Genomic DNA, 14,816 nt, shown 5'->3' with positions numbered 1-14,816 from the left:
CGCGTGTCCCCACTTACACAGTTTGGTTTACAGTTAGTCTGTGAAAGAGATGATGGAGGCATGTGGCTTAAAAAGGAGACTTTGAAAGGTACAAAAAGACTGTCTCATTTTTAATTAAAAAGATACTGTATCAGCATCAAGTAATTAAAAACATTCTTCGTTTGAATATGTTAAAGTTACTGTTTCCTTTATTGCATGTTCCTTTTCCTGTACTTAGGTGTTTTAAGATCTGTTGGTGTGGGTGTACATACCATGTTACATTTTTTACTTAAGTACTCATAATTTCCCCGCTGTGTATTTGATTTGGTTTTGCATCATCAATCATGTGGAGCTGGGTATCTGGTTGCTTGCCCTGTTGGCTCCACAGGAATGCATTTTTAAGTGCGAAGCTTTTCACTGGTTGCATTTTATTCTGATCAGGGCCTTACTCTGGAGTGAGGTTTCTCTAAAGATATGACCCTGCTCAGGAGTTTTGGTAGATCTTGCCAGGGTGCTTTTCACAAAGGCTTATGAATTCAGGTGTCTTTAGCACTGAATGAGTGCGTCAATGCTACCCTAACTAGGCTGATGGTTGGGAGTGGGATTTCAGTTCTGCTTTTAATAGGTTTAAAATGCTCCTTTCTTCGACTACTGGTGGGGTTGAATTTTTTCCCATTATATTTCTTGTATAATTTGCTTATTTGTGTCACTTTCCTTCTTTGGGGTCTTAATTTTTTTTACTTTTCTGTTTAAAACTTTAATAGCAGTTATTGTCTGTCATATTTAATACAAATGGTTTTTCTAATTTGTTTTCTCTTGTGACATTTTCTGGCATGGTTTGAAGCAGGTCGGTCCAGAGTTTGTCTGGGTTCAAATTTAAGTAGCCTTGGACCAACTGGTTTAAATGTAAATACTTTTTTATTTTTTGCTCAGCAGTCAAGTTGCTGCTAAAAACCATGTACATGGTGCTCTGTTTGGGGTAGCTTTTACGAGAGAACAGAAGTTAAGATGAAAACTAATTGCCTTTTTTTGATGTGCTCAGAACATTAACCAGGTGGTATTTGTTGGAAATTTCTTGAGAATTAATACGATCGCCATGCGACTTTTGGCATATGCTTTGGATTATTGGTCCAAGGGGCAGTTGAAAGCACTTTTTTCGGAACACGAGGTAAGCCGACTTCTTTCTTGCGATAATGTTACAGACATAAAGGCATGCAATCCCCACCGCGTTGGAACGAAGTAAACATTGAAATGGACTTCAGTTATTTTTTTGTGAAAGTATGATACAGGGTTTAACTTTGTAATGTTCAAGAGCTGTTTCTTACCTGATTTACTGCAAGGGAAGTTTTTGGTTAATTGTGAGCTTCAGCAACTTTTAAGAAATCTTGAACCCCTCTATTTTTAAGGTTCTCTTCTGTTCTGAACCACCCTTTATCTTTCTCCCATTACACTTATTTTGTAAATGTACTTACTCTGGGTTCTGCTTTTTTCATTTGGATGTCCGTTTTTATGTATTGATGCAGTTCATGTGCCACTTATTTAAGATGTATGTTCTAAAAACAAACGAAAGTCTATTCCAAGATTAGAACCACACCGTTATGGAACTTAACACCTACACAAGCTAGAAATGACAAAATGGACGAGAATCCTTGAATCGCTCTGCCTGATACCCGCTATGGGAAAGTGCCTTACTGTTTTTCCGGCTTGGGGAAAACAGAACCGTAACTGTGGAGGGGACCTCTCTTCTGTCCCCTTGGTTGTGGGGTAGTTGAACAGTTTCCAGTGTTGTTGGATTTTAAAGTGTTATCAGGAACATTTTTCAGAATTGTTAGTGCCTGTTTAACAGTATTTACAGGAATTGACAGAGTAAGATTTGAACTGCTACAGAGGTGGCTTTTTCCCTTAAATTTGCTTTTTTTTCCTTTTGAAGTGGCTTAAGTTCATAGTTAAAATTCCAAGTGTACAAGTTCCTCTTTTCAGAAAGTTTAGTCATCAAATATTTTAACTTTATTTTATTAAAAAGTTTTTTACTGAATAAATCTGATGTGTAAGACCGTGTACTTCTTCTTCTTCTTTTTTTTAAAGATTTTATTTATTTATTTGACAGAGAGAAATCATAAGTAGATGGAGAGGCAGGCAGAGAGAGAGAGAGAGAGGGAAGCAGGCTCCCTGCTGAGCAGAGAGCCCGATGCGGGACTCGATCCCAGGACCCTGAGATCATGACCCGAGCCAAAGGCAGCGGCTTAACCCACTGAGCCACCCAGGTGCCCCAAGACCGTGTACTTCTGAGGCAGCAGCATGTTCCTCTGATAGGGCTGTACTCAGCGGGCACCACCAGTCCCACAGCCCAGGGTGAGCCGAGCGCCTTACTCCCCAGCGTGGGAGCTGGGCTGGGCTTGCCGTCTCTCCAGCGTCTATGCTGCTCGTTTTAATTTTTACCCTGAATGCTTTTTTTACTTTTGATGTTATTAATAAATTGGTACCAAATTATTATTTTTATATTGAAGAGACTTTTCTGCTAGATTTTTTTTTTTTAAGATTTTATTTATTTATTTGACAGAGAGCAAGAGAGCACAGCAGGCAGAGCAGCAGAGGAAGAGGGACAAGCATCCTCCCCACTGAGCAGGGAGTTTAATGCGGGACTTGATCCCAGGACCCTGGGATCATGATCTGAGCTGAAGGCAGTTGCTTTAACCAACTGAGCCACCCAGGCACCCCTATCATTAAGTTTTTTTGTTTTTTTAAAGATTTTATTTATTTATCTGACAGAGGTCACAAGTAGGCAGAGAGGCAGGCAGAGAGAGAGGGAGAAGCAGGCTCCCCACTGAGCAGAGAGCCCTATGTGGGGCTTGGTCCCAGGACCCCGAGAACATGACCCGAACCAAAGGCAGAGGCTTAACCCACTGAGCCACCCAGGTGCCCCTCATTACGTTTTTTATACCTTTTATATGTATCTTCCTTTTTGTGATCTTTGACCTGTTTCATTTCGCTTTATGTTAGAATAAAAAGAAACCCTCTTTCTTGTCAACATCGTAGTATAATTTTCCTCCTGCTCCATTTCACCCTCTTGAAAACCTTTGCCCAAGTGGAATGTGGGGATTCTTAGGTTAGTCTTCACCCCAGGACAGCTAGGATTAAAGCACTTCTGTTTAGGGTCTTGGTTGAACGTCTTGCCGTGTCCTTCCCATGGCGCCTGGGCCTCTGCCTCGAGCGCCCACTGCTTTGCCCCTGGAAACTGGCTGCCCACGGCTGCTCACGGCTTGAAATCTTCTCCCGTCCTCACTCCGCAGTCAAACTCCTGTGAAAGCTGTGTGTGGCTCCGGTCAGCCTCTCTGTCCGCCTCTCTGTCCGCCTTATGTCCCATTCTCATTACAGTGTCTGGTAGCTCGTGTTAGCGGATGCCTTCTACTTGGTGGGAGGTTCTGGGTCTTCAGGGGAGCTCATTCCAATGGTTCACTTCGTCTCCTCTTTTGCTATTCCGAATGCCACGGAGAGCAAAGTGTACCGCCAGGTCTCACAGGGAGCGCCCAGGGGTCCGTCCTCTGGCAGTGGTGGGGTCCCTCAGTGACCCCTCCTCCTCTGCAGCGGGGCGGCCCCCGCCGATACTGGCGACCTCGCATCGTACACATCGTGCGGCTGCCTGTGCTCAAGGCTAGGAAACAGTGAGAGGAGAGGCTGCAGCTCCTCTCGAGTGAGGCGACTTCTCTTGGAATAGTTTTCCCTGGGAACCACACTGGACTTTCGTGACTTATGATAGAGACTCTTAGCACATTCTTTTTAGTCCAGGGGTGGGTCTTTCAGGATCTTCCCACTGTCCTTTTTTGGTCCTTTCTCTCTGAAAGTGCTTGACTGGTTATCCTTTGGCAACCTTGATGGACTCTAGACCGCTGGAGGACTGCCCTCTGCTGATCGCTGCTGGCGTGCTCTTTCTTCCCGAGTGGGTTTTGTCTCATTTTCTGTTACATTCAATCCTTTATTCTTTTCTTTCTGTTTTTGGGCTTTAATGTCTTGGTTCTTGGTTGTATTTGACTTTGACTACTTCTGGAGGTGGTCTGGCATTGTCCTTCCGCTGCTGCTTGTCTTTCCCATGCCTCTGCCCTCCCTGTGGGGCTCTTCTGTTCTCCAGACGGCGCTTTTCCATCTGCGCCCCTCTCTCCACGTGGCAGTAGCGCACTCTTGTCTATTCCTCTGCCCACTGTCTTGTTCAGGATCCAGACATCCAGTTGCTTCCTGGGTGTGGCTGCTTGGCTGCCGGGGGCACGTCAGCCTCAGCCGTGCACAGGCCACATGGAAGCCCTTCCTTGCTTGCCACCTCTCTTGCTCCTGTGTTCCTGTTCTCAGGGTGCTGTCACCAGATGCAAGCAAGGATTCCCAAGGGAAAGACCTGCTGCCCTCATCCCCTTCTTCAGGCAGGTCTTGAATCCATCCCACGCTTTTCTCATTCTCCCTTCTATCCCCAGCCCAGTTAGGCCCTCACCCTCTGTGACCACCCCCACCCAGCCCTTCCTGCTCCACTGCACTTCGTGTCCCATCTTCGCTTCATTCCTTAGTTGTTTGGAGAGGCTCTGGGCCTCTGCTGCTTCTCCCATCCTTCTGCAGGAGGCAGCCCCGCTCTGGGCTCTTACAGAGGGCCCTGGGCAGCCATGGGCCCCAAGCTCCTGCTGCCTTCACCTCCCATAGTGACCTGTGGGGCGGTCTTGGACATCCAACCCTCCTCCCCAGCCTGGGATCTCTTCAGAGCTTCTCTGCACCCAGGCTGGCCTTGGGCTCAGCAAAATGGGTGCTCAAGAAATGGGTGTCAGGAATAAAGGGCACTGTTGGCTTTAATACTAGTGATCATGTTTATGGTGATTTAAATAAGTTTGAGGAAAATTGCTCTCATTTTTGGTGTACTTTTTTTTTTTTTTCAGGGTTATTTTGGAGCCGTTGGAGCACTTCTTGAGCTGTTGAAGATCCCCTGATCATTACCTGGGGAGGGGTTCCTGGAACATTCCACAATGGGATCTTGTGAACTTTTGTTTTTTAAGAGACTTACTCAATTTTATGATTGTGTACTACCCGAATCAAAGCAAGAAAGGACAAATGTATTTTTCTAAGTCATCAAGATAAATCCTTAAAAATCCAGTCTAAACTAGTAACCAGTAAGGAAAGATACATACATAAAAATGTGGACCATGTCCATGGCAGTGAGGGTCTGCTGTGTTGAAGTTGCTCTTCAGTATAGCTTTGTTACACCTGCCATGTATTTTTGAAATTCAGTGTCACTGGAGCCACTTCAGGGGAGAGCTGTTCGGTGTTCAGCTGTGATTTTGTGTCTTGTTGCACTTTCTAGATGTAAGGCAGGCACTGTATGTTGTAATCTAATCACAGTGTTGTCAGTATGGCCTTGGAGATCATCATCTGTGCATTAACTCTGGTGTGCATTTAGCTTTTTGTGTGAACATAATTTCAACATGTTTTATTTCAAGGATCTGCAAATTTGATTGGGCAGAGTAATTCTGTATTTGTAACTCTGGCTGGCAATTAAGCAATTTCTGGAAGGGCAGTTATGGTTACTCTACACTGCAAGTCCTGGGAAGGTCTGTTTGGAAAGATGGGGCTTAGTCTACCCTGGGCAGAATTTCCTGGGGGGCAGGGGTGGGTGGGAGATAATTTTGTCTGAAGCGAGTTAAGCTAGTAGGAAAAACACCACCATCCGGAAGACTAAAAACCAGACAAAGTGGGCCTCTCGAATTGACATCTTTTCAGGGAATCGGGAGAATCTGGTGGTTTCGGACTGTAGAAAGTGAGGAATTGAAGTCCATTGATTAGCTCATAGGAAGCAGGGTGTGGTACTTCCGCCTTCCCCTCCCACTCGGGGTCTTTACCTGCCAGAAATTGCCAGGCAGGCTGGCTGGTGGGACTGCATGAGGGCTGCACGTTCAGGCTTAAAAGGTAGCGTGATTAGAGTGAGGTTTTAAGATGGAGTCTTGGTAGATTGACTTAAGAATGATTTCTTTCTGCTGTGCAGAATCATTTAAAAAATGCTTCCCTTTGGAGATGGAGTAACATTTTATTCTGTGTATTTTTGTGCCTGCTTCATCGCTGTTGATAGCAATGAAGAGTCTGTGTAAATCAGCTTTCGAACCAGAAGGAAACCCCAGGGCTCTGCAGCCTTCCTGGCACCTGGGCAGGAGGCACCTGGAGGGAAGGGTCCCTGGGTTGCCAAGGGAGGAGGGCTGGATCCCTTGGCACCTCTCATGTTGGCCGCATGAGGGCAGCAGAGGCACGTGCCTGCCAAGGGCAGCTGCCCAGCGGCCATTTCCCAGGGGACGCCCCTTCATGCAGTTGGGCGCCTGTGGGTTGTAAGTGCTGCCAGCCTGGTGGGCTGGAGGGACGCTCATGACCCTTGGGTGGCAATCATCTCCGCTTTTGCTGCCCCTCATGTGGGGGCCTCAGCCCAGGCCACCTCTAATCTTCCTTAGGCTTGATGACCCCACATTCCCCATGGCCTCCAGAGACAGTGTCATTACCCGTTTGCTGATACACAGTCATGCTTCTGGAGCCCCATGTGCCCCAGGCCCTCTTCGTTTGCTTCCCTCCAGAGATGGTAGTGGAGGGAAGGAGGGAGCCGGCTTCCCACAGAGACTCTGGCCCCTGTGCTGGGGGTGCCCTGCTTTCCCCCTACGTGTACTGTGCTCACGAGGCTGTGACCAGTGCTTTACGTGGCTGGCCTCTTCGCAGCCTTTGTGAACCCTGCAGCTGAGCAGGAACAAACCTGCCTGAGGTCCCAGGCTCGAGCTGGCAGAGCCTCCTCTTCTGCGGAGCGCTGACCTTCTGCTTCCGTGGAGCCACACTTCCCTGCTCTTGAGAAGCTGTCTCCGTGACTTCCCTGTGCTTTGTGCTCAGCCCACGCTGTCACTAGCTGGGAGGGTGCCGGATCCGTCACCAGTGAGTGGTTTCTTTTTTTTTTTTTTTTTTAAAGATTTTATTTATTTATTTGACAGAGAGAGATCACAAGTAGGCAGAGAGGCAGGCAGAGAGAGAGAGAGGGAAGCAGGCTCCCTGCTGAGCAGAGAGCCCGACGTGGGCCTCGATCCCAGGACCCCGAGATCATGACCTGAGCCGAAGGCAGCGGCTTAACCCACTGAGCCACCCAGGCGCCCGCAGTGAGTGGTTTCTAAGTCTGGTGGACGTTTCAGGTCCACATCTTCAGTTCTAACACAGCAGGCCCCTCTGGCTTTTCCTTCGGCCTCCCAGGCCACGGCTGCCTGTGCCAGCTGCTGCTCCTTATAGGCCACAGGTGCAGGTCCGGACCTCCCTCAGCAGTCCGCAGCCATGGACGCTGATCTCTAAGGTGGCGGCCCCTCCTAGCCCTTGCCTCTGACCGGTAGCCCCAAGGCAGTGACCGCCTTCCCCTCTCACCACTGGGTGTTCCTAAGGCCATCGCTGTACATTCTCTTCCCTGAGCCTGATCCCAGTTTACTGCCACTTCACTACCTCTGGCTTGCGAGATTAACGTAAATCAGCTCCCATCTCCAGGTACCACTGCATTCTGTCAGCAGTGTCCCTCCCAGTCTGCCCATCATGAGGTAGCCTGAGGGTCCCCACACCCCCTGCAACTAGAGACCGTGTGGGGGGTACAGGCAGGGGTTGCCTAAACCAGGATTGGAGGTGAAGGCTCACAGGGCTGAGTGCTGGGATGTGGTGACTGGCAAGGGGGGAGGGAGTCTCTGTGAGGGTACCCAGGCTTCTTGGGGAGGCTTGGTTTTGGACTGTGATTTTGATACCAAAAAGGCAGCTGGATATTTTAATTGGAGATTTCAGACCTGAGAATGATGTGTATCTAGGTGGGAATTTAGTGACTATGAAGGTAGAATGAGAATAGCAATTACAAGATGGGCAGAGAAGGAAAAGGCTGTGAAGAAAGTGGTTCAGTAAGGCGGTGGTGGGGCCGGCTGCCCAGGCCGCTGGGGAAGAGGAGCTCTCTAGGCACCTGTATTCAGGGGAGGTTTAAGAAGTGGTCCAGATTTGTGGCAGGCTCATGGATGGCCTTTTTCCCCAAGCTGTGGGGCCAAAGCTGACCTTCAGGGGTCCTAGTGAGGGGCGGTGAGGAGAAATGGCAGTTGCCACAGGGTGACTTTGGACCAGGAGAGGTTTTTTTCTTCTAACAGAATAGTTGGTATTTCCAAGCCTGTGATGTAGCTAGAGAGGTGGGTGTGGGCTAATTCCACCACCTCAACTCCCCTGAGTACTGTTATCTGCATTGGTGAGACCACTGGTATGTCCAGCTGCATCTGCAGTACCAAGGCCAGGGAGGGAGGCAGGTGGGGCCCTGGCCTCTTTCTCCCTCACCGTGACCTGGTGCTCCAGTCTTTACCCTTGACCCTAACCCCTGGCCCTGTATCCAGGAGGTATGGGGTGCAGGCTGAAAGCTCGCCTTGATCACAGTCCATGTTGCTGGTGACCAGCTCTTTTTGACCAGAGCCACTGACCTTGGCTTTCCAACTCCTGCTACACAGGCTGAAGTGGGGTATAGGTGACCTCAGGTCCCTCTGAGTTACAGGGTACAAATGCAACACAAAGTATTTTCAAAACATGTTTTTTATTTACATTTGTTTTAAGTCAATTACATGCAAGTTTTGTTTTTAAAACAGGAGTAATTAGCCAAAAATGCATTAAAATTTTAAAATAGCACTTAAATATACAAAAATATAGCTTACAAAAAACTGCGAATGTTTAAAAATATTCTGCTGCAGAATTCTTAGTGTACAAATACGTCTATGAAACCTGAGAATCAGCATTTCATAAACTTTTTTTTTTTTTTTTTTTTTTTTGAGGGAGTTATACAAGATCTAGTGAATAAAATCCAGTGGGCTAAAGAAACTACAGGACCTAAACTATTCCCTTTGTGGCAATGGCATCAAGAAATGCAGAGACAACAGTATCAGGAGCACTCTCGGAAGACCAGGCCCTCGCCAGGAGGGACTTCTCTAATCCTGGCCCCACCTGCTCTCTCTAGCAGGGCCTGTGAGGGAAGGGGCATATGGAAGGATAGTGTGCACCTGGCCCTAGACTTAGGACCACCAGGCTGGTACTGGCACAGGGAGCAGAGAGGAGCTTCCTCAAACTACAGACAGGTCCCTTGGCTGGTGGGGACCACATTCGAGGTTCATGTCCCTGAAGCAGTGTGGGTGTTCTCCCTGACCCCAGAGCCACAGGAGTGAGCTCTGGGTTGGTAAGCCAAGGGTGCGATGCTTGGTCTAAAAAGTGGAATGAAACTCTTTGCATCTTACAACAAGTTGGGCTCTGAAGGTGAACAAACTGAATAAGCCCCGTTTTTCTCCTGCTATTCTCAAATGGAAGCACATTCCATGGCACGTGGGATCTTTTGTTCATCTTATCTATGAAAGAACCATTTCTGGTTTTCAGCTGCAGATTTTACCAGAACTTAAACATTGCGAATTGAGACATGTTCATCTCTTTTACTTAAAATTCATAATAGCTTGTGCGGAAGACATTCTAGCCAGGACGAGATACTCACTAACAGGTGGCATTTCACATACAGTTCCTTTCAAGTTTCAGTTAGGGGCCCAAGTTGCACTTTTAATCCAAGGGAAGGCAGGATGCCAGGGAGGTTGGTGAGGACCAAGAGGCAGGAGTCCATGTCCCTCCCTGCAGAGCTGCCTGGAAGCAGCAGCTCTATCTTCTACAGGGGCAAAGATGGACTTAAGACATTTTTTTTCTTTAAAGGAAAAGATGACTGATGGAGTAATTTCTATTTTTGAATGGAGAAAATTCTGTGGGAAGCATTTTCTTTTTAATGTGTGCATAAAGGTTGGGGTGGGAAAGGGAGCAGAGCACATGACCTTCAATATGGACCCTGAATGGTGTGTATCTATGGTTAATTTGGAGACTGCCCACCTACCTGCTTAGCAGCATCTGAGACCTCCCACCCACCCACCCACCCAAAAAAAGGAAGGCTGCCGGAGGCTTTAGTTGCTGCTGCTTCTCACATCCCCTGCCTCAAAAACACAGGATCTCACCTAAGAAATCATGGCTGTTGTAGCCGGATATCACCCCATCAGATAGGGTTTGGTGGGGGTGGGGACAGCTTGTCCAGGCCCTGCAAAGACTGCTGGACCAGGACCAGAGATCTGCACTGCTGCTGTCAGCAAGAGAGTGGAACCTGCTTTTGAGTGTCCCGTCACAGACCAGGAAGACAGTCTAGAAATTGGTTGTGCTCATGTACTATCTGAGCATGTTTGGTAAGGGCCATGGAGGGATTGCTGTTTCTGCTTTGTATGGAAAACAAGAATTCCAGTATGCTGCAATCAATAAAAAATGCCTTATTCAAAAAGGAATGTGATTGCGAAGACATCCCCCAATTATGGGCTCACCTTTTACAGATACTCTGCCTTCTGGGTGGCTCTTCCCCCATGAATAGGAATGCTCCTTGGATATACTTGTCTGGTATCACATAAGTTAGAAAAAAAAAAAAGAAACATTATATATACACACACAAGCACTCGTGTATACATACACGTGTGTATTTACCTGTATATGCATAAACCGTCACTGGAAGGATCTACATGGAACAAACTAAAAGGGGGAGTTCAAGGGGTGTTAAAGTTGGGCTTGTCAGGTCAGGGATGCAAGGAAGACTTTATGATTTGTGAACTATGTGAAGGGATTACCTACTCAAAAACTTAAGGAATAGCACTTAGGGAGCACTATGGGCAAAGTTACATGGAGGTGACTAGGGAAGATCTGGAGAGGCAAAGGAAGGGGCCCAGGCAAAACTAGACCCCAGGGGCAGCCCCCTGTCCCTCAGGAGGCTCCTGCTGAGGTTTTATTGCTACCTGAACTACAGAAGAGCCCTGCGTGGCATGCATTATGATGTCCCCTACTCAGAAGCTTCCACAACCCCAGCCCAACTTCCCACCAGGCTTTGGACGTGGCTGGTCCACACAAGAACCAGCAAAGACATTACTACAATTCTTAGGTGATGAATAAGGAAACCAGCTTTGAGAGGCTAACTTGCATAAAGACGCTTGGCTGGTGAATGGCCAGGGAGGATTTCAAGTCACTGCGCACTTTTTCTGTCCAGAGCTCTAGGGATGCCTCCCTGTGTTCATTTTGTAATTCTCAGCCTTTCAGAAAATTACTATAGTTGTTCAGAATAGCTTAGCAGAGCAGGAGCAGGCCATGGAGGTGACAGGCTTTGAAGTGGGTCTGTGGAAAAGGGCAAATCATTCCCCTGATGGGCCCAAGAGATTTGGCATTGGAGGAAAGGTTCTTCATTTGTCAAGACATGTCAAGAACAAGCTTTCTGGCAATGATGGGATGTTCCCTGTACTCCTCACCCCAAACTTCCCATGGGCTATCTGCTCCCATCTGGCCATTTCTGTCTTGTCCTGTTCCCTGCCTGGGTGGGTGCAGACTACAAGTACCTTACCTGCTAGGGACAGGCCCAACCAAACACACTGTGGCAAATAAAAGCGGCTGAGGACAGTATCTTAACACCTACTCATTCAGTTATCAAGTCAGGCTGGTTTTGTTCCGTTTCTAAAGCCAGCTAAATTCAACTATACCCCTAGCAATAAGTAGAGAATGATGCAGCCACCCATGGAGTTCTGTTAGGGCTGAGTTACGTTCTTTAAACCCACAACACACAAGTAACATCCGATCTTTGAGCTGCTTAAGACTCATTAAGAGAAAGTAAAAAACTACCATGTCACCAGCCAGTGGCCCAAGAGCAGACAGACCAAAGGCCCCATGTGTCTAGAGATTAACAAAAGGCCACCATCAACTCACCAACAAGACAGATGTGGCAAGGCTGGCCTCTAAGGTATAAGCTTGTGCCAAGAATATTAGGGGATTCTTAACTTGTTAGTGTCCAAATGGACATTACCACAGAAGGCTGTATTTTAATCAGAATTAAAGATAGACGTAAAAGTGAAGTGCTGGCCACTGGCAGTTACAGCAGTGCAGCAGAGAGTCCTGGAGGACCCAGATGTGGGGAGCAAGTGCATTCAGGCTGTGTTGCTAACAGTTGCAGGAACTACTGTGCGTGGCACTGGCCATATGCTGCAGGGAGACGAAGAAGCCAAGAAAGGAGATGACCACGAGCGGCGCTCCATGTCCAGCCCCACCCTGGGGGAAGAGCTGCATTTACAAAGCGCTCCGCATTCATGGGTGTTGAGGTCACGCGGGTGGTACCTCATGGGGGTTTGTGCCCAGCGGAGAGTGCACAGTGTTCCTGAACTTTCCTCCACCGGCTGGAACTCCGCACCATGTCAACTTGTGCTTCCTGTGGTAACAGGAAATGAACTCATCTACTTCCCTACACATATAGGGGCTTTGGGGCGGTCTCCTTACACCGAAGAAAAAGGCTGCAACTGATGGGTTATAATCATGGTGAAGCTGTGAGCGGAGATCATTTGCAGTTTAGAACACAAGAATTCCTCCTTTGAGGAGAAAAATTCTTTCCTGTTCTAACCCCATTAATGACAAGGTGAGATTCATCCCAAGGCCATTCCATGGGAAATGGTGGGTGTTGGCCACTAATGAGGCTAGTCCAGAAGCAGGCTTATTTCTGAAATGGTCACTGGAAACCTTGCACTGTAAACTGGGTGCTTTGCAGCATTCAGCTCCATTATGCTATGGAAACAACGCAGAAGCGATGGAAGTAGGAACGCATGAAAAGTTCTTTTCAAGGACGCCCAACAGGCTAAGGCTTTCTTTCATATAAAAAGATCCCACACTTCCTTGCTCCGTTTAACCAGCAGCCAGTTGGCGTGCCATGAATAGGTCACACGGAGCAAACAGCCAATTCTGACCAACTGGATTTGTAATTTTCCAAGCTGGATTCTGCCCAGAACTTTCCTAGGCTAGTGGGAATTTTCCTCCTCCTCTGGCCCCAGCCACCTGAGCCAAGGACAGGTTCCCTCTTCCATTCTAAGACCGCAGAGAAAAAAATCCCTAGAGACCTGCCACGAATAGAGTAGCAAAGCTTCCTCCATCCACTCTCTATACCATGCAGACCACATTTCCAACGAGAAACTGTCCTCCTCACACCTGTGGGATGGAGCAAAGCTGTTGACAAGGAGTCTACCCCATGACAGAAGGACGTAGAAAGAAGAAAAGAACTTTCTATCTGACCCAAAGCCATTTCAGATAGCTGATTTGTACAGTATTCGTAAATCTGAACAGATGGGGAATCATTTCTAGAAAAGTTGGACAGAAAGGGCTAAAGAGCAGCATGCATTTCTCTCCTGTAAAGACACTTTCAGTTACTTATCGCAAAGTCTGAATAGTGAGGCACACACCAGCAGGGGAACAGTGTCCCATAGGCGCTTCCTGACACTATTTACAATTTCAAGTGGATCCCCAGCTTCGGAATTACATAAGGATCTTATTTGGGATGCTTCAAATTGTTAAAACATCAATGACCGGCATTTTCTCAAGTAGAAACGGTATCTAGAAAGGAGAATAGAGGGAAGGAGAGGGGAGAGGCAAGGGGGTCAGCATCCTCATCACAGCAGGGCTGGGACGACCGGCCATTCTCAGGAGGGAGCTCCCTTTAGGAGCCGTCTGAGGGGCTCACAGCAGCTCTTTACCAAGGCAGTGGGCTGAGACTAGCAGCTGTGCTGGAGCCATACTGTGCCTGTGGTGGTGTGGGCAGCACCCTGAGGCCCTCTGGGTCACACAGGGATGGCATTGGCTCAGAGGTCCACACCCAGCTGGGGCTCCTGATGGGCACCTTGGCCAGGCCTCACTGGAGAGTCGGGGAAATAAGAGGAAATGGCTTCTGACCAGGCCTTTTCAAGCGCATCTAATGTTTCCAGATGGTTTGATAAGCAAGTGTCGTGAACTTGAGGGAGAAGGGGGTGGTGAGGAGCACTGCTGCTCTGTGATAACCAAAGCCCTTGGGTTCCAAGATGACCTTATCAAAGGAACATAATGTGAAAAGCCTTGTTGGCACTGCCTCACCAATCACTGGCAACCAGTCGTGCTTCAGCTGAGGTAACCGCAGAGGTAACCGCTGGTTTTACTTGGCTCAGGGGCTGCCGGGAGGGTCTGCTGCTGCAAAGGCATGCACGGTCTGCATAGAAGCTCATCTGTCCACAGGGTAGGGGGCGGGGGTGGCTTTAAAGACCTGCCCTCAGTTCCCTTCTCTAACAGTTCTGTTTATCTTCCCTTCTGCTTGATAAAGATTCACCTTGACATGGAGATAAGTATCTGGGAGACAGAGTAATGGCGTCAGCAAGAGACCCTCATGACATTTCTTGAAAATAACTGGAGGGCTCATCCTTCATCCACTCCTCTTCTCTTGGCATGGGGTAGTGTCAGCGTGCTTTGGTTGTCACAAGACCCAGAAGTCTGGGTTTCCAGCTTAGCTGGCCCGAGTTCTTCACGAGGCAAAGGAAGTGGTAGCTGGTGCCCCAGGTAGAGCAGCCAACACAGAGACCACCTGTGTTCCTCCTGGCTCCACATGGACGTTGGATCCCGCAGCAGTTTGATCCTTGGGGGAGCTATACAATGTTCTCTGCCCCGGGCAGGGGCCCCTGTGGGGGTCCACGGTCCTGCTTACTGTGCAGCTGGGCCAGCTGCAGAACTGGCATGTTGCACAGTGGACACACCTTCCGAACCTCCAGCCACTTAATAAGGCACCTGCAAGGTGAGACAACACAGGAGGGTGAGGTCAGTCCCATGCTTGTGGTGCCTCCTGCCCACCTCCATCATGGGTTGAACACCTCTGTCCCTTATAGCCAGGGGTCGGTGTGAACAGTCGGGTCCCAAATAGGTCCACCAGCAGGCACACCAGAGCCTCTAGTCTTCCAAAAGGTGATACT

General features: G+C 48.3%; 2 protein-coding genes across 2 annotated transcripts in view; one reads left to right on the top strand and one right to left on the bottom strand.

Moving 5' to 3' along the window:
* LOC132008165 (pantothenate kinase 2, mitochondrial-like) overlaps window positions 1–5,457 on the top strand; it is a 42,496-nt gene extending 37,039 nt beyond the window's left edge. The window contains 2 exon segments of the mRNA XM_059386584.1: window positions 1,022–1,147; window positions 4,890–5,457. Coding sequence (XP_059242567.1) covers window positions 1,022–1,147; window positions 4,890–4,940 — 177 coding nt within the window. The 3' untranslated portion in view covers window positions 4,941–5,457.
* Window positions 5,458–8,543: 3,086 nt separating this feature from the next.
* The window catches only part of LOC132008180 (RING finger protein 24), a 104,626-nt gene continuing 98,353 nt past the window's right edge, over window positions 8,544–14,816 (bottom strand). Inside the window, exon 6 of the mRNA XM_059386603.1 lies at window positions 8,544–14,634. Within this exon, the coding sequence (XP_059242586.1) occupies window positions 14,496–14,634 (139 nt within the window). The 3' untranslated portion in view covers window positions 8,544–14,495. The remainder of the gene's footprint in view (window positions 14,635–14,816) is intronic.

Source organism: Mustela nigripes, unplaced genomic scaffold (assembly GCF_022355385.1).
Source record: "Mustela nigripes isolate SB6536 unplaced genomic scaffold, MUSNIG.SB6536 HiC_scaffold_75, whole genome shotgun sequence".
Classification (NCBI taxonomy): domain Eukaryota; kingdom Metazoa; phylum Chordata; class Mammalia; order Carnivora; family Mustelidae; genus Mustela; species Mustela nigripes.
Note: the sequence above shows the minus strand (reverse complement) of the source record. Positions and strands in the feature narration are given on the sequence as shown.